The following is a 19,190-nucleotide window of genomic DNA, read 5'->3' on the forward strand; positions in this document are numbered from 1 at the left end:
TTAGTAATCGAACCACTTCAAATTAAAATGGCACAAAGGGTCGGCACCCTTCCGCTCTCTATATACCCCACCTAGTTCTCCCTCCATCACTGGGCATGGAACGTCGTCATGCCATTCCCCGGATACAATAAGAAAGTCTTTGTTTAACCCCTTGTTGGAGTTAGGGACGCACTGAATTAGCCGAACCCTTTCGTCTATGGTCTTCATATAATAAATTTTGCCCTTCAATTTTTGAAGATTGTAGCACCAATTCACGTCATGATGGGTTAATCTTAAACCCATTTTCTCATTTAGAGCATCCACACAACCTAGAATCCTAAACATATTGGCGGCGCATTGGGTGGGAGCTAACCGGAAATGCCTAAGGTAATTCTTCATTACCGGTCCCATGGGGATTCTCATACCCCCTTCTACGAAGGCGAGAACAGGAATTACCACCTCGCCTGTATTTCTCAGAGCATGCCACTCCCCCATCTTACAGTGCCTCAGACCCACGTTGGGGGGAATCCTATAGTCGGCGATGAACTTTTTCATCGCCTCTTCAGTGTTAACCAATTTCCTCAGCCTTAGTTTAACCATTTCTACGAGTTACTAAACAAACTCAACCAATGACGGGAGAAGGAAGGGAATAAGAGCAAAGTAAACCCAGAAAAGAAAAAACACGAGTTAATAGAGGCAGGGAACTTACAGAAAAGAGGAAAGGCGCATTGGACAGGTTTTTTGTACTGGAGACAGACTTGAGTTTAGACGAAAGTTCAGATGAACTCAGGGAATACGCGCTGGAATTCTTAAATGCAAAACTGAAGAGACAAATCAATTCCAAAAAACATTTATGCCTCTCATTGAGAATAACTGCATGATTTTTCCCGCGTATAAAAGCAAGGAAACTCCCACCGTTAGATCTCCATCACGCCGTTGAACGTGGGAAGCACAGAGCCGCCCGCATTTAATGAGGACACGTTTTGCCTTCCAAAGGCTCCAGGAAAGTGTCTCGGGCAGACGAAAAGTCTCGAGAACCGATAGGTGATAAGGATTGACAAGTTTTGACAGACGTCTGATATCATCAAAACCCTCCTATCCGTCCAAGGAGTCGGATAGCAGGATTTTGAGGGGCTATTGTGGGGCTAGAGAACTTATGACCCGGCCCACGCTCTACTAAGGCCCAGAGCCCGTGCCGCGGAGGGAATTTGCCGAGGACGAATAGGGAAAGGCCGAATAGCCTAGGGGCATGGCCGAGGATGACCCTGTCCTCAGCATTCCAAATCTTCAGAGGAGAGAACGACATCACGTAGAAGACGGCCCCTAAAACGCACCCAGAAGAAGAGGCGAGTAGAATGTGACCCACGTGGGGATACGAAGTGGGGTGAATCAAGGTGAATACGTCACCACTGCATTAAATGCGCCCACAAACGTCCCAGCCATATTAATGAGAGAAGACGCCTGAACAGGGTGGCTTCGGTTACAGCAACTAACAAAAAGTAGGGGAAGGCGGCTGATGGGACAGACATACGAATAGGATCCTGCCTGATAAACAGGTGGAGGGTCAGGATCAACCGAAAAGAGATATAAATAGGAAGACTTGTACGCCAAAAGGATGGGGGGGGGGGGACAACCAGTCCTCCCAGCCATGGTGTCCTAGAAGTAAGGAGAATAACAAGAGTACAAAGCTCCCTAGACTCCTCGGACGAGATTCATTGACCGGAACCAACCCAAACCACCGTCCGGTGACCAAGGCCTAGCCTTTCAAACCCACGCTCTACAAATGATATTGTTTGGGCCCTCTTTACGTACGAGCCCAATATTATCTTGGGGTCGTCACGAATCGAGTCCCCACAATTTTAAACCGGGCTTATAATCTATATATATATATATATATATATATAACCGAAGCCTTTGAAGTTCCCACAATTTTCCACGTCAACACAATATTAAAAAAAAAAAAAAAAAACTTTTTAAGACTAAAAAAAAAACCGGCATTATCAAAAAGGAAAAAAAAAAAAAAAAACACCCAAAAATTTCAAACCGGCATTATCAAAAAGGAAAAAAAAAACACCCCAAAATTTCAGCCCTTAAAAAACAAAGCTCAAAGCGTAAAAAGTGGCTAAAACCAAAAATTTCGTCAGCACAATATTAAAAAAAAAACTGGCATTATCAAAAAGGAAAAAAACAAAACCCAAAATTTTCAGCCCTTAAAAAACAAAGCTCAAAGCGTAAAAAGAGGCTAAAACCAAAAATTTCATTCTCCCCAAAACCAAAACCCGATGAAAAAAAAAAAAAAAACTCTCTCCCCCTTAAACGCAAACTCATCAAACTCCCTCTCTTCTTCTTCACATTGTCCCATCTCCATCTTCAAACGCACAATTTCCTCCATGCCTCTCTCTACATACATGTTCCCCTGCCTCCAATCTTTGTCCCTTCTCTATCTTCAAACCCCTAAACTATAGTCTGCAGGCGCCAGCCACCTACTCCTTTAGTGGCAGAAAGTTTTTGATTTTGAGACTTTACCATCTGACCAGATTCTCTCCGCAAACATTACCGGTAAGTTTTTATTTTGTTCTATAATTTGGGATGTTAAATATGATTTAGGGTTTTGTTTTTGGTTGTTAAATATGATTTAGGGTTTCGTTTGGGAGTGTTTGTTTTGAATGATTAGCTTAGATTAATGGGTTTGGAGCCCGTAGTGGGTTCTATTAATTTCTATTATTGGCCGCCAGGGAGACCTATTGGGAGTGTTTATGTTAAATGTTATTTAGGTTTTGTTATTTTGGGTTAGTTTTTTTTATTTAGTTATTTTGGTTATTGGTTTTAATTAAGGTTGAATGATGAGAAAAGCAGAGCATGATAGAAGACATCTGATGATGCCAAAATCGTCAGTTGGGTCCCTCATTCAATCCGAAGCATTAGACGACCTTATAGAACCTGCAAGATAAATGAGAGATAGATCGAAAAGACCACCGGGTTGTGCCCGACGGGGGAGCCTCCGATGCTTAAATTAGTACCAACCCATATATTTCATATATAGATAGTGTTTTGTAGTAATTTTTTGACGTACCTTAGCAAATGGACAGATTGTCCCTTTTCTAGGTGACTTAGGTAGCCGTTGGATATAAATGAGGGTGATTATTACCATAATTGTAACGTTCTTTGTCTTGATGAAAGAGTTTAAGGCCTTTGATGATAGTTATTGAATGTGTTGGATGGTTACTCATAAATCTTTGATGGCTAACTAATGACGCAATGACCGTCCATTAAGATGGATGACCTTAATAGTTTTTATCGACTCATCAACATCTACAACACCAAGAAGCAAAAAAGGTGGAAATATAATTGAAAGGGTTTCTGGGTGTTGGTTTGATAGTCTCCCTCAAATGTGTGGGACTCTTTGATGGTGAGCATGCTTAGATGGGAGGATTTTGTGTTGATAAAGGAATTTGGGTTAGGGTATGGTGGCAGACCTATGTGTTTTAGTGTTTTTTTTTTTTTTTTTAATGGTTTTTGCTTTGTTTCTTAGATTTAGATGGTTTATCCTTGATCACCGTTCTGTAGTTGAAGCTTGAATGTTGTAGTGTAGTCATTTGACAAATGCAAATTAATTGTTGTTTAATTTTGTTGCTTTAAATTTAAAGGTGTTAAAATCTGTTGAATAAGTTATAATGATCATTGCAATAGAATAAATGTTTTTAAAATCAAATAACTACGAGATTGTGCTTTATGTTAACTTGGGATTTTCATTTGAATAAAGCAAATTGATTTATAAGGCAAGCAGTGTTATGGTCAAGTGTGAAAGTTTTAAATTTAAATACTGTCTTGGCTTTTGGATCCTTTGGGCATATTTTGATATGATTAGGCAAGGTCACTGTGCAGAATCCATTGTGTCATTTAGAGTACAAAATATTTACATTTCATACTCTATGAAATTTGAGTGCAGTTGATTTATGCTTGGTAAAAAATTTATGTCAGTTCTGTGAAAGTCCTCTATTGTTGTTTGGATTATTTTTTGTTTCTTTTCATGCCAACATGGTCTGTGCTGTGACTGATGAAATTGAGAGAATTTAGTTGAATTCAAGGCGACAACCCTCCTAAACATTATTAGACAAGAAGAGAATAGTTTTTTATGGAATCATATTTGCTGCCTCTTATTGCTTGAGCCATAGCTTAAATACAATTATGACAAATTCATTTAAAGCTATTAAAGATGTGTGTTTGAGACTTATTAAGTTTTGTTACAAGGTGAATATTTTATATCAATATCTATTTGTTAGCATGTGTTTGAAAATTTTAGGATAAATGAGTTAGACTATAATTTGTTATTTTTTGCTTTCCAAATTACAAGTAGTGATATATCCTGTTAAATTGGCACTGCATTCTTCTTTTTTATAATAAATAAAAAATTGAAAAAATTTGTTCTTCCATTGGACCTTTAAAGCTTTCAATTTGAAACTTTTGTTGTGAAAAATAACTGGTAGTGATGTTTGTGGCAGATTCGAATTTAGGATTGAGGTCAATCTCGATGCCATGGTTAGTTTTCTATATCGTATGTACTTTGCGAATAGTTTATTGTTTATGATGCTTTGTTTACTCACCTATTTAGAGTAATGTTCATGTTACAGACACATCTAAGAATTTGGAAGACCATTTTGAAGAATGCTAGCACTCTAGTAGAGAAGTTCTCCATGGAAGTCATGGACACAAACTTGAGTTATGCAAGGTTACATGTATTGGTAGAAGCATTTTTTAGATAGAAATTATGGGAAAATTTTGCTAATAATAATAGATAATTTTTCTGGGCGGTGATTGTTTAATGCAAATTGTTGGGATGGGTTTTAGGGCCAAGAAAGTTGAGAGTTATGGACACAAACTTGAGTTATGCAAGGTTACATGTATTGGTAGAATTGGTTGCGTGTTTAAGTTTGGAATAGGTGTGTATGATAGTGTTTACTAATTGAATTTGAGACATTAACATTAACTTGGCATTTGTTTAGAGAAATTAAACAACTACATGAAAGATTATGTGTTTTGTATGTTTGCTTTTGTTTATTGTGTGTCTTAATATGGATGCAGGTGGGATAATAAATTTGTGCTGTCCTACTATGCAAGAAGCAAAGGCAACCAGGAGATTTCAAAGGGTGATTGGAGATGATAATTTAAATGGAAGTTTTAGCTAGATGACATGACTAACAATTCCTATTAAGAAGAGTATTTAGTAAACCGTATATCAATGATATGTTATCAATGACTAAGTTTTGGTTATATATATAGCAAAAAATTGTAAGAGTCATGAAGGTAAAATTGAAAAGCTACATACTGATGCTTTTGTAATTACTTATTTGAAATTCAAATCGGTTTCAAAAATGTAGTTTGTGGTTTAGAGCATTTTCTGTTTTCACTAATTGTGTTTTGTTTCCATGTACCTGTTTTTAAAATACATGTAAATTTGGTCAAATATTAATTTTTATGCCTTACAGGGAGGAGTACATAAATTTGATTTTGGAAGATGTTGGAAAAGTCAATATCAAGAGGGAGAGCAAAAAACTTTAGGTGGGTTCATTTTCTTATTTTCCTTTACTTTTAATCTTAGAAATGTGCATACTCTAAATGTGGTACATCTATTTTGTTATTTGTCGATTACATATAAAAAAAAATGTACAGGGTAGATTCTTCTTAAGAGATGCAACACAACAGTCACCTCTCTCTCTCTCTCTCTCTCTCTCTCTCTCTCTCTCTCTCTCTCTCTCAATAGTGGAAATAATGATTTCAGAAATTGTGTAAATTGGCATTATGTTGCCTTTTTAATCCCATTGAGGTCTAGCATCTTTGTTTACTGGCAATGTTAGAATTTAGATACATCTTGGACATCAAGAACGATTAATGTAATTTATGAAAGATATTTGATTGAATGAGTATGGAATTAACTATAGTCGTGTAATTAATTGTATTGGAGTGTACTTATATCAGTTATATATTTTCTAAATATGATCTCATGATATCTCATTGTATGTGATAGATTTTATTACTTTGTAAGTGATAGATTTTATTGGTTTGGTATATAATTTATACCATGATATATATATATATATATATATATATTTTTCATATGAAGTTATTAATAGTTTTTTCGTGCATCACACGGGTTAGCGACTAGTACATTATATAATTGAAGTACAACTTAAAAAATGCCTTAAAAAAAAGAAAAAAAAAATCGCCTAAAACTGAAACGGCTGTTACTCATCTTATTTTAGTGTTCCGGAGGCCCAAAATTGCTGGTGAAAAAAACATCAATAAGCCCAAGCCTAACCCAACAGATTCGTGCCTTTACTTTATTACTCTTTAGTCTTTACGCCTAAAACTGAAACCTCTCATCCGCCGCCGAAAAGTATATCAAACAATGGAACCTGGTCCGCAACCTTTGATCCTCCGGCAATGGAAGAACCATCTCCCACACGACGTCGTACTGAACATCTTGGCAACTTTACCAGTCAAATCCCTCATAAGATTCAAGTGCGTTTCCAAACTCTGGGACTCCTCAATCACTAGTCCTAATTTCATCTCCACCCACCTTAATATCGTCAACGATGATAATGATCATGCTTATCTCATACAAACCTGTATTGAATATGATTCTCCTAAGATTCCAATAACCTATAAGGTTCTTTGTTGTGACCGCACGTTTGATTCGCTTTTTGAGTATTCAGTTCCCTCTGTTTTTTATTTAAACATGTCCTTCATGATCGGTTCGTGCAATGGTTTAGTGTGTCTCGCTCAGCATCGAAAACTTTCCGCTACTTCTGATGCTATATATTTGTGGAACCCCAGAATTAGAAAATTTAAGAGATTGCCTGATTCGTGTTCTAGTAGCAAAGCTTTTTGGTTTTCTACCGGATTTAGTTATCAGTCCAAGACAAATGACTACAAAGTTGTAAAGCTTTGGGGTACTCCAGTTGTGGCTGAGGTTTACACATTAAGCTCTGACTCGTGGAGAAAGGTTGATATCTCGTTGAGATCCAAAGTTGTGGTCTCCCAAATCAAACCTTATCCGTTTCCCCTATTTTTTAGTGGGCCTTTGCATTGGTTTGCTTATCATAGTGAAGGGGAAAGGAAATTCCTAGATCCAACGATGATTTTGTCATTTGATGTCAATAATGAGAAATTCGGAGAGATGGCACTCCCTGATGGAGATAAATTGATCGTGCAATATCTGTTTGTGTTTAAGGGAAATCTGGCTTTCATTTTATGTGGATACCCTGAAAACGATGATGACTTACAGTCAGACTCGCAATGCTTCATTTGGATAATGAGGGATTATGGTGTACACGAATCATGGGATAAAAATTTTTCTATCCGGTTTGAAAATGTTGATATAAGTTTCTATGGTTGCACTGAACATGGTGAACTTCTACTTAACAAGAAAGTCAAGGAAGAATCCAAAGATGGTGAAATAAAAATACATGATTGGAATGAGTCTACAATTCTTTCAAATGACACTGCGATTGTTTTACTAGACCCTGAAACTTTGCATGAGAAGGACCTTGGTATCCTACGATATGTTACAGATATAGTTACTACATTCAAGGAAAGCCTTGTGTTACTTGATGGAGCAACCGAGCTATATGGATAAGAAGTGAAATGATTAGTGATAATCATTGCATTTTGTTAGATAAGTGTTATATGATTGAGACCATTATCATGTTGTTTACTTTGGTATCATTTTGTTTTGCGGTAGGCATAGATGTACTGATTTGGTGTAGGTGAACTTAATTCAGATGTATATCAACACTTTATGCTTGTGGCGATTTCATGAAAGAACATATAATATTTTAATTCTGAGTTTTTTTTTTCGCATCTCTGATTGTGTTACTAACTATTAGATTAGAAATCTTACTTAATCCAAAAAAATAAAATAAAAATGGAGCAAAAGAAGAGGGAAGAAAAGAAGCCCTATGATGAGAATGTTGAAAATGGGCTGTGGAAGTTCTTATGCGGTGAGCATAGGCCAGTGAAGGTCTTGTGCTTTATTCCTTGATCAAAATGATCTATATCTTGTTAGTGGCTGCTGTACATCTGCCATGCAATTTTTGCTTCTTGTATATCTTTTTATGGGCCTTCATTTTCTCATTCCCCTGCGATAACATAGAGTGTTTGAAAAGGATCTAAAGCTTTGTGATCATGGATTGTCAACACTTATTTTGGAGTTGCAATTGTTTCCCCTCATGCTTTGGTGGCTAATTCACATGCTCATTGCCAATGGTAACGAGAATGAATCAGTGTGTTTAGTTGCTAATTCATTGTGCTTCCATTAGTATTGTTGTGGTCATTTTATGAAAATATTTAGCAGTCTTTAGTGTAAGGTAATATGGAAGGTTCTTTTTGAACTTCAAAGTTCATGGTAATGTGGATACTGTTTCTAAACTTTTGATTTTTACGAAGAAGATTTTTTTTCTAAGGTTGTCACATGGCTAGGCCCTTTTTTTTCTTGGCATGATGTGATTTGACCCACTTTGATTCATACAATAAATTTGTTTATTGATGCATCCCTATAATAACATTTAAGTTGATTGTTAATATATACAGAAAGAGTTATTTTGAACTAAATTTATCTTTTAATTGGATGTCATACAAGTCTTTTTTCTTTTTCTTATTCAAACTTTCTGCAGTTGATTTCCAATTTGAAAGTGTTGTCAAATTTCCATTTGTTGTAAATAAAAGTTTTTCATTGATTTCAAATTCTTAATCAGATTTCTCTAAAATCATAATTTGTTTAATGACATCTATTGTCCTTAGTGTAAAAGTTGAGAGAACAATAAACCATCTCCCTGATTGTCCAATCTCTGCTTTTGCATTGGTCGCTTCTAGGAATGGTCTTTGTATATTCAAGGTGCACCTATGACACTTCAACAATTTATTTTTCCACAATTCAATCATTTCATCAAGAATGAGTATGGAGTACCCACACGCTGAATTTCCATAGTCAGGGTGACTTGCCTCCTTTACACGCTGAATTTCCATAGTCAGGGTGACTTGCCTCCTTTACACGCTGAATTTCCATATTCAGTTTTGGTGGCAGCATTTAAAGTTAATGGGGTTTCAGATTCTGCTCTTACATGTTACATTTGAGTTTTGACTTCTGTCATACCAGTATCTTAGATCACAGCTTCAAGAATATCTCTTGACACTTCCTATTAGAAAGATATGAAAAATACTTGCACTTTGTAATAGCAATAGGCATGTGTATGAGATATGAATGATCATGAGTAATTCATGATCTATGTTTTTAGTGTGATTACGGTGGGCGGAGGCCAAAATGGACATATATCATTGTTAGAGAAAATATGTATGAATCGATCACTGTTTGCAAAATATTTAGCAATCTACCACTTTTTTGAAACTCGATTTTGTGGAAATCGAGTTTTCCATGGTACTCGAGTTCATGAATCTTGAGTACCATGAATTTTTTTTTTTAAAGTTTTTGAAGTAACTTGAGTTCATGGAACTGCCACAAAATCGAGTTTCAAAAAAGTGGTAGATTGCAAAATATTTTCAAAAAAAATGGTATTTGGCCATTTTTACCAGTGGGCGGAAAAGAAATTAAGTGGTCATTGAGGAGTGCTAGAGTTTGCAAACGCACTTGAATCTTATGAGTTATTTGACGAGAAGCCTTGTTAAGATGTTGAGTATGACATCATCTTGGAGATAATTATTCATTAGTTTTGGTTGTAATTGTGGTTCTCTCGTTTGCGACATTTTTATTCAGAAGAAGGGACAGAAGTCACAGAACTGAAGAGACTCTAACCTAAAGAAAATCCTTTTTGCTATCTCTTCTAGGTTAAACTTGGCTCCAATAGGAGATCTTTCCCTTCAAGTGAATTAAACAGAGCTTTTAATACTGTTAACATTTATGTAGAGCATCACTTTTCATAGGTCAGGGGTAAAGGTATGTGGTTTATTGATGTTTTTAGGTTATCTGATTTTTTCGCTTGTAGGAAACTAATGATCAGAAAGTTGATCTCATTAAACCAAAAAAGAAAGAAAGATGGTCTAGTACTGTAGGTTGTGGGTTTAGACTTTAGTACTTAGATTATATTTATTGTAATTTGAGAATATTATTTTTCAATTATCTGTTTAATTGATAATAGTGACTTGAGCAATTAAATCAAAAATTACTGCCATAAAGTTGTTTATTTTATCAATTTGAGTTATTGAGACTATAGAATTCAATATTTATGTTTACATATTGTGAATAATTTATAGGGGAAACGATCTATAATTGATGCATATTTTGCAAAAAAATGAATTCTTGAGTGATTGTTTAACTATATCAATAGAAAAAGCAGTTGCTAAAGAATTTAGTTCAGAATCAATTATAAATGATATTAAAGCCATGAAAGGGTATAGGACACAACTTTTTAAATTAAAATTTAATCTCTGAAATAAAAGTTTTTTTTGCTCATTTTTTTTTTATACATAAGAACTGTAAACACAAAATCTCAGGTTTGAAAATCAAACAATTGACAATGTTTCGCAAGTGTAAATTTGTATTGATGTATGAGTAAGTACAATTCTCTAAAATTGAATCTTGTTATAAAAGAATACTCATTTGATTCAATCTCCTTGAAAAAATCTTTGATTCAAGTATATACTTGATTCAAACACCAGATGCTTCTCAATTTGATTAAGGAAGGGATCAAAAGATCTTTGAAGTAGAATCATGATGAATCTCTAACTATGTGTTTGTTAGGAATCCTTCGTTCTTCGCGTTCTTCTTGTGTTCTTTGAATTTTCTTTGTGTGTTCTTCGTCTTCAAAGATTGTTGTGGAAGTTCTTCGTGTCTTTGGAGGCTTGAATCTATAGATCTTCACTAACTTGCAATCTTTTAAAGTTTCTGAACACTTTTGGACTTGATTCTAATGCAATTTGAGATCTTGGAAGATGACTTGAATGATTTCTCTTCAAATGTTCTTAAGATTTGAAGGTTGAAGTTCTTGGAGGCTTTGGAGCTTAATTTTGGTAGAGTTTCGAGACTCCTGAATGTATGTGTATGTCCTCCTATAAGACTAAGAAATGTCTCCATTTATATGTCTTGGGAAGGTGTGATGACATGTGATTGGTTATCACTAATGACATGTGTCATAATTTAAATCAAGGGACTTTATGTCTTGTTCTCCTAGGGACATATGACATTATTTGATTAGCCATAGTGGTTTAATTTAAAATAACATATGACAGCTTTTAATTAGATGGCTCATATCATTTAAATTAACAAATGCTAACATTTGATTGGTTCTTTGGTTTTCTCTGTAATCTTTATTCTTTGACACTTGGAATATTGCCATTGGCTTTTGAATAATGACAATGTAATCCACTTAGTAGCATGTGGCATCTTGTAATTAGCCATTTTAAATGTACCACATGAACTTTAGTGGTCTGATGTGACAACTTGTTATTGATAGAAAATATCACTCTCTACTTTATTTTGTTTATATTGGCTCCCTAGAAAAAATTTTGGTTCTGCCACTGGTCCCATCAATAAAAAATTGTTATGTATTTGTTTGACTTTCGTTATAACATAACTACAGATTAAAACGAAAAAATGCAAATCTATATAATACTAAAAGCTAAAATGTAGTAATTAATGTTGCTATGCTCACGTTGAGCCATGTCAGCAGCCATGTCATTACCATATTTTTTCTTGAATTTCTTCTATAATTTTAAAATAATTTCCCAAAATTTTAAAATACTAAAAAAATGAAAATAATTCTGTTTTATCTCCACTATAAAGGGGTTTGTTAGAAAATAACAACAAAACCCAAACAATATCATTAGTTAGGAAACGTTTTAAACTATTTTGGTTTCTAGCAATTCGAGTTAAGAGGGGTCGATTTCTGGGTTTTTTATTTTATTATTTGCCAGCAGCTCTCAGTTGGTGGAGTGGCCACGTAGGCAGAAATCGAGTTCAAAGCTGTCAGATTCTAAGCCTAAAAAACGAGTTTAAAGGACTCGGTTTCCAAGCTTGAAAACTAAGTTCAATGAACTTGTTTTCCAGGATTAGAAACCGACTCCTTTGAACTCGGTTTCTTTGTCTGCAAAACCAGTCATTCCAACGCTCAAGAACAAGAAAAAATGAAATCAGAAGGTATAGGGAAAAATTGACAAAAACCAGTCGTTCCAACACTCAATAAGAACAAGAAAAAATGAATTGCAATTGATCAGAAGGTGCAGTAGTATGTACGATTAAGCCTACGTGTAGTAGTATTTAAAGCCTAACCGAGTCCAGGGACTCGGTTTCTAAACTTAAAAAACGAGTTCACTGAACTCGATTTCAAAGCTTGGAAACCGAGTACAATGAACTCGGTTTCAAAGCCTTGAAACCAAGTCCAGTGAACTCGTTTTTTAAGCTTAGAAAACGAGTCCATTGGACTCGATTTCTTTGTGTCACACACTGCCAACATCAATTCCATCAGTTCCCTGTCTCATCACTCCCATCCCACAGTAGCAACATCACGTGGGCATAACAGTCCCCCCACAGCAGCATCAGTCCCCAACCCTCCACGTGTCTGTGGGTCCCAGCTGGACTTGTCCTTCCTTGCCATGGGGTCTCATAACTTCTCTGTATTGTGAATATGTTCTCCATATTCAGAAACTCAACCTCTATATTCACAAACTCACTCAGCTCTTACCTCTATGAAACAAGTTCTCTAAACTCACTTGCACTCACAGACCTTGGACATCTCACACAACACTCTCAGGTAATATTTTTACAATATTGTGATTATTTGCTTGGTTTATTTTTTTAAGAAAAATTTAGAACATATTAGGAAAAGTTTTGTTTTTCTTATTTGTTAGTGTAAATATTGTGATTAATTTATTTGTTAGTATATTGTGATTATTTGCTAGATTTTTTTTTAAAGAAAAATGTAGAACATATTAGGAAAAGTTTTGTTTTTCTTATTTGTTAGTGTGTAAATATTGTGATTAATTTATTTGTTAGTATATTGTGATTATTTGCTAGGTTTTTTTTTTGAAGAAAAATTTAGAACACATTAGGAAAAGTTTTGTTTTTCTTATTTGTTAGTGTCAATATTGTGATTAATTTATTTGTTAGTATATTGTGATTATTTGCTAGGTATTTTTTTTAAGAAAAATTTAGAACATATTGGGAAAAATTTTGTTTTTCTTATTTGTTAGTGTGTAAATATTGTGATTAATTTATTTGTTAGTATATTGTGATTATTTGCTAGATTTTTTTTTCAAGAAAAATTTAGTACATATTAGGAAAAGTTTTGTTTTTCTTATTTGTTAGTGTAAATATTGTGATTAGTTTATTTGTTAGTATATTGTGATTATTTGCTATGTTTTTTTTGTAAGAAAAATTTAGAACATATTAGGAAAAGTTTTGTTTTTCTTATTTGTTAATGTAAATATTGTGATTAATTTATTTGTTAGTATATTGTGATTATTTGCTAGTTTTTTTTAAAAATAATTAATATTAGGACACATTTATATAAGATCATGAATCTACTTAAGAAAAAATATCTATAGTGACTAGTAATATTATGATTAATTATTGGGAATATTTGGTAAATAATTGTGATTAAATTACAACATATTAGGGAATTTTTTTTTTGTTAGTGTAAATATTGTGATTAAATTACAACATATTGGGGAATTTTTTTTTTTTTGTTAGTGTAAATATTGTGATTAAATTATTTGCTAAGTTTTTTTTTTAAGAAAATTAATATTGTGATTATTGGGAATATTTAGTACCAAATATTGTGATTATTATGTGAAATTTTGAGTACTTTAGATATGCAATTTTTTCCTTTTTATTTTTATTTTTTCATTTAAGAGAATATATAAAACTTTTTTGGCTAAAGGTTCGAAGCTCAAAATCTTATAAATCCATTTTTTTTTTTTTTTTTTTTAAGGAAGTTGCAACAGTAAAATTGTAACATGAATCTGTGTGATAAACACATGGTCATGACCATGACCATGAATGAATGAATGTGTAAGGATGGTGCAGCACGAGCATGTATAGTTTGTGAAAAATTTACAAATATTTGGTGTTGTTACCGTTTGTAACATTCCAAGTTAGGAAAAAAGGAGCAGAATTTAAAAATAAAAAGAGAACAAATGCTGTCCATTTCCATAGCCCTTTAGGATTTTAGGGGATTAGAAGAAGGCAAAAAGAATGGAGTCATTGGAGATTTTTTAGAAAATAACTACAAATATTGTGATTATTGGGAATATTTAGTACTAAATATTGTGATTATTATGTTATTACAACATATGGGAATATTTGTTTTGTTTGTTAGTGTAAATATTGTGATAATATGCTAAGTTTAAAAAAAAATTAATATTGTGATTAATTATTGGGAATATTTAGTACTAAATATTGTGATCAATTGTTAGGAATATTTAGTACTTTTAGGTCTTTCTCATGGATATGAAATGGATTATGAGTTTGATACCTAAGATAGTAGTCTTTTTACCATAAATTATTTCAAGATATATTTGTATAAGATTTGTAACAGAGATTTTAATGGATAACTGGTTGGTATATAATATTTTTGTTCATCATAACTTATTTGAATGGGTTTGAAAGTCATGCCCCTAGAATGATTTAGAATTTTTAAAGAATATGAAATTGGTAATGACTATTTTTGTAAGATTACTAAAGGTGAGTATATGCAAATTTGGTTGAGGTTAGTATTGTTGGCATTTCATACGCAAAGTTTTGTAATTGATGTTGATTGAGCATTATAAATTTGTCACTAACACAATTGCACTTGATGATCTATAAGTTAACAATGATCCATATAAATATATACTACGGTGGACCCCTTAGCAATGCCAACCCTTATGACGAAGTCTCATTTCAAGGTCCAGGTATCCAGTGCTACTATATGATGATACGCCGTAAGCTAAAGACCCTGAATGAGCTGAAAGTAAAAATTATGGAAGAGTTGCAAGTGAACCCTGCTTTGCATGACATACATATTACTTTCCGTTCTCCATATGAAGTCCTCAATCAATGCATTAATTACAGATATATGGCGATAACAGAGGACAAACATGTGAAATTCATGTTTAGTAAGATGGACAAATGAAAACAAGAAGCAGATTTTGAGTTGTATGTCACTTTGGAGCCGCGTGCAGAAGTCGGCGTAGAGGAAGAAATTGTACAAACAACTACATCTCTACAGTTTGCAGTCCTAGATGATCGATGCACCACATTGGGAGGCTATACACCCCCTTTTCAAGAGACACCAGTAACAATTGAGAGCGAACCTGGAAATAGATATGAAGATCAATTTTGTACACATCGAGGTGAATCCTCTACAGTTCCAGTAGTTGAAGATGAAGATGAAGACGAAGACTGTTCTGGGGAAGATGGTGAGGATAGAGATGAGTATGAAGAGAGGATTGACGATGGTGACTTTGACAGGGGTCTTGATGACCATGACATTACTCACATTCCTCATGTTGATGATATGGCTGAATGTGATGAAGATGATGAGGACGCTAATGCTAGAGTTCAGCATGTTACAAATACGACCCTCGTTTATGAACCTCCTGCCTCATCATTTTATGAAAATACTTGGGAAAATATGGTTGATCCTGAAGTTGGTCAGCAAGCATTTGGTTCTTGGAATGCAGACATGAATTTTGCGAAAGGGTTGATTTTTGCTAATAAAGATGCGGTGAGACGTGCATTAACAATTTACGCCGCAAAGTATAACAGAAACTTTGTGACTAGTAGGTCGACCACAAGTAGACTGTCTGTGAAATGCAGCGATGAATCATGCATGTGGTACGTTAGGGCAGTTGTGAAGCCTGAACTCGGACTATGGATGGTCACATCTTATAGGGGTCCTCATAGTTGTATGCCCCTTGCCACGGCCCTTGATGGTAGAATGATGGATTGTAATTTTCTAGCAGAAGAATTTGTTCCATTGTTGAAAGAGAAACACACGGCAACAATTTATCACCTCAGACATTTCATTAAAGGGAAGTATTATGGGCATATTCTTTCTTACTATAAGATATGGGATGCGAAACAACGAGGTATTGCAAAGATATTTGGGGATTGGGAAGAGTCTTACCAAAGGTTGAAAAAGTTATTATTTGCATACTGGGATCAAGAACCTGGCACCCGTTTCTGGTTTCACACCATACCCAGGGACGAGTTCGGTGATACAATATTGCGCTATATATTTTGGGCTTTCGCTCCATGCATTGCAGGATTCAGACATTGTAAGCCAGTGATCAGTATTGATGGGACCCATTTGTATGGTAAATATCGAGGGGTGTTGTTGATTGCAATGGCCACCGATGCCAACAACAAGGTTTTGCCTCTTGCCTTTGCCGTTGTGGACAAAGAGTCAGGGTCTAGTTGGGGGTGGTTTTTAGAACGCCTCAGGAATGCACTGGGGGATGTGATAGCAGATAAGGACATCTGTATAATTTCTGACCGACATAAGGGTATTCAAAGTGCAATTGCAAACTGGCCTAGACATGATGATGGACGACAACGAGTAGTTCACAGATATTGCCTTCGACATGTTGCTAGCAACTTCAACACGCATTTTCAGGACGCCACTTTAAAGTCATTAGCCTTGAAAGCGGGGTATGCTACTCAGGAATCTAAATTTGAGTTGTACATGCAACCTATCAAGGAAGCTGAGATCGAAGCCCTTAGGAAGAAACGGAGAACCGAGCGGCAGGAAAGTGAACCCGACTCATCCATCATGCCATACACATATCTAATGAACGAGGATCTAGACAAGTGGACCCAACTACATGATGGTGGATACCGTTATGGGGCTATGACAACCAATGTCTCGGAGTGCTTCAATGGAGTACTCAAAGGTGCCCGTGGCCTACCCATTGCTGCAATGGTTGAATTCACTCATTGCAAACTTGTTGCTTATTTCCATGATCGACACAAAGAAATTACTCATGATCTCTCAAAGGACAAGGTATGGACTAAATATGCCTTAAAAATCTATGGACACAACCTACAAAAATCAATTTCACACCAAGTAAGACCGTTTAATAATCTGAATGGTATATATCAAGTAATTACTTCATACAACATCTATAGCTCTGGAGGGGGAAACCATAGTTATGAAGTAAATGTAATGGCCAGAACATGTGGTTGTGGAAAGTGGCAAATGAGAAAGATCCCTTGTTCACATGCAATTAAAGCTCTTCAGTACTTGGGGCAAGATGCGACTGCATATATTGACCCATGTTATAGTTTGGTGAACGCCATTCACACCTACTCACATGCATTTGTGGTGCCAAAGTCAGATTCACTGTGGAGGGATGTGGATGGTCCAAAGTGGGTGCCTGACCCAAAACTGTTGCGGGGCAAAGGTCGACCTGTGGCGTCTAGGATACGAAATGAGATGGATGGGGTCCGGCGAGAACCGGGAAGCCGGAGGCCAGATTCTGACTTGAGGGAGATTCAGCAAAAGCAGAGCTGTGGACTGTGTCATCAACATGGGCATAACCGTAGAAGATGTCCGCTTTCCTGTGGGGCTTCGACAAGCAGTAATAATCCAAACTAGGTAAGTGATGCTTTTATATAAAATGCCATGATTGTATCAATTAGCCAAGTTGCATAGATTAGTACGTATGTTTTGGGTTTTGGTATCTAACAACAATATTTGAATTTTTGCCAGGCATGCAAATACTCGAGTTTGGAATGGCATTGTAGATGTCAATTGGGGTTCTCTTTATTATGTATTTGAACTTACTACTGGGTTGTATCCACACAATTATTATTTTGTTTGTCACTGAATGAACTTGTAATCGAAGTATTTTATATCCAATGTACCTGTTTCTAGATTGTGATATTATGACTGTTTAATTTTGTCTTTCAATTTTAAATCCCCACAATTTTGTAGTTTATATTGCTTACTACTCACTAGTTTAATTGTGATGATTGAATTAACTTACTGAAATGAACTTTAAACAGTACATATATATCCAGGCCAGGAACAAATTTTGTCAGAGTGATGTGTGACTTGGACGGTTAATTTTCAATGAATTAAAGGTAGCACTGTACCAAACTTCAACTTCAAACCTTACAGTTACAGACTACAGGACAAGCTAAATGGAGAATTGGGTTTTGGGAATCTCCATCCCCTTTTTCATATATGAACTAGTCTTGGCCTTGTTAATAGAATCTTTCACAATGTGATAAAGTGAAAGAACACCTATTGGCTATTGCTTAATATTGTCTTTTCTCAGCTGGACGGTACCACTGCCACATGGAGAAGAAGGGACAGCCATCGAGGTCAAGTAGAAAGCAATAAAAAAAAATTCAAGTTATCTCAGTAGAACTACTACCTTACTAAAGCCGCTGCCATAGACAAATAAAGTACGTAAAAACAAGATGAAAGAAATGATCCATATGCTAGCAGGACAGGTTGTGGTACTAAACCAAATTAGATGTGTTCAACAAGTGGGTGGTCCTTTTCTTTCCCAATATCCCTGGAAAATATTTTGTTTCTTTCCCTAATGTTTCATTGTAAATTTTAAGGTTGTTTTTTTCCTCCTATTATAGTTAATTATAGAAGACCAAAAAGAGAAATGGCAAGAGAGCTCCACGTAAATGCAATAGCCTCATTATTTAGGTAAAAAAATAAAAATAAATATTTATTTTATTTTTTAGGGGAGAATATTACTTGTAAGGGTTCTTTTGCTCCCAAAAAAAAAAACATAAAAAGCCTTTATTGAACCCAATGTTCACAATTCTTAACTATGATTTTTCCTGAATGCTATAGACACACACACATCCTTCCCTTCCCCTTCAAGGGGTAATAAATATTGTCAATGAATTATCAACCCTTTGATTATTCGTGCTTTGAGCATTGATGCTACAACTTCCAATTGAAGCTTGGTCAGTACCATCAGTGCAATCATGCTCATTCATCAAAAAACAACCAAAAAGAGAAACAATAAACACCCCAAGGAAACACTTATTTCTGAAGACACTCGTAGGAAATTTCCCACCTCAACATCCATGCAAACCCGACTATGCATTTATCTAGTGAACAGATTATTGTCTATCAAATATATCAATTACAACCTCCCATTTGTCTGATTTTTTTCCCCATTTTAAACATTGGTTATTTTATAAGGAAAAAATAAATTCTAACAATTTGTGATTGATAGAAGCATCAATG

General features: G+C 35.0%; 1 protein-coding gene and 1 long non-coding RNA gene across 3 annotated transcripts; both read left to right on the top strand.

The window, feature by feature from the left end:
• Window positions 1-2,324: 2,324 nt before the first annotated feature.
• LOC115983655 lies at window positions 2,325-5,539 on the top strand. 2 transcript variants are annotated; one of them, XR_004090144.1, is made up of 5 exons: window positions 2,325-2,538; window positions 4,482-4,518; window positions 4,611-4,708; window positions 5,062-5,126; window positions 5,466-5,539. It is a non-coding gene; the product is annotated as an uncharacterized LOC115983655 (long non-coding RNA). The 2 variants fall into 2 exon arrangements; XR_004090143.1 differs by having other exon boundaries at window positions 5,062-5,506.
• Window positions 5,540-6,385: 846 nt separating this feature from the next.
• On the top strand, window positions 6,386-7,615 carry LOC115985113 (F-box/kelch-repeat protein At3g06240-like). The gene has a single exon (XM_031108082.1). The coding sequence runs from the start codon at window positions 6,386-6,388 to the stop codon at window positions 7,613-7,615; it is 1,230 nt and encodes a 409-aa protein (XP_030963942.1).
• Window positions 7,616-19,190: the final 11,575 nt, after the last annotated feature.

Source organism: Quercus lobata, chromosome 4, assembly GCF_001633185.2.
Source record: "Quercus lobata isolate SW786 chromosome 4, ValleyOak3.0 Primary Assembly, whole genome shotgun sequence".
NCBI classification, from domain to species: domain Eukaryota; kingdom Viridiplantae; phylum Streptophyta; class Magnoliopsida; order Fagales; family Fagaceae; genus Quercus; species Quercus lobata.

Excerpts from the sequence above, each read along its gene's own strand:
- LOC115985113 (XM_031108082.1), top strand. The coding sequence starts at position 6,386 with ATGGAACCTGGTCCGCAACCTTTGATCCTCCGGCAATGGAAGAACCAT.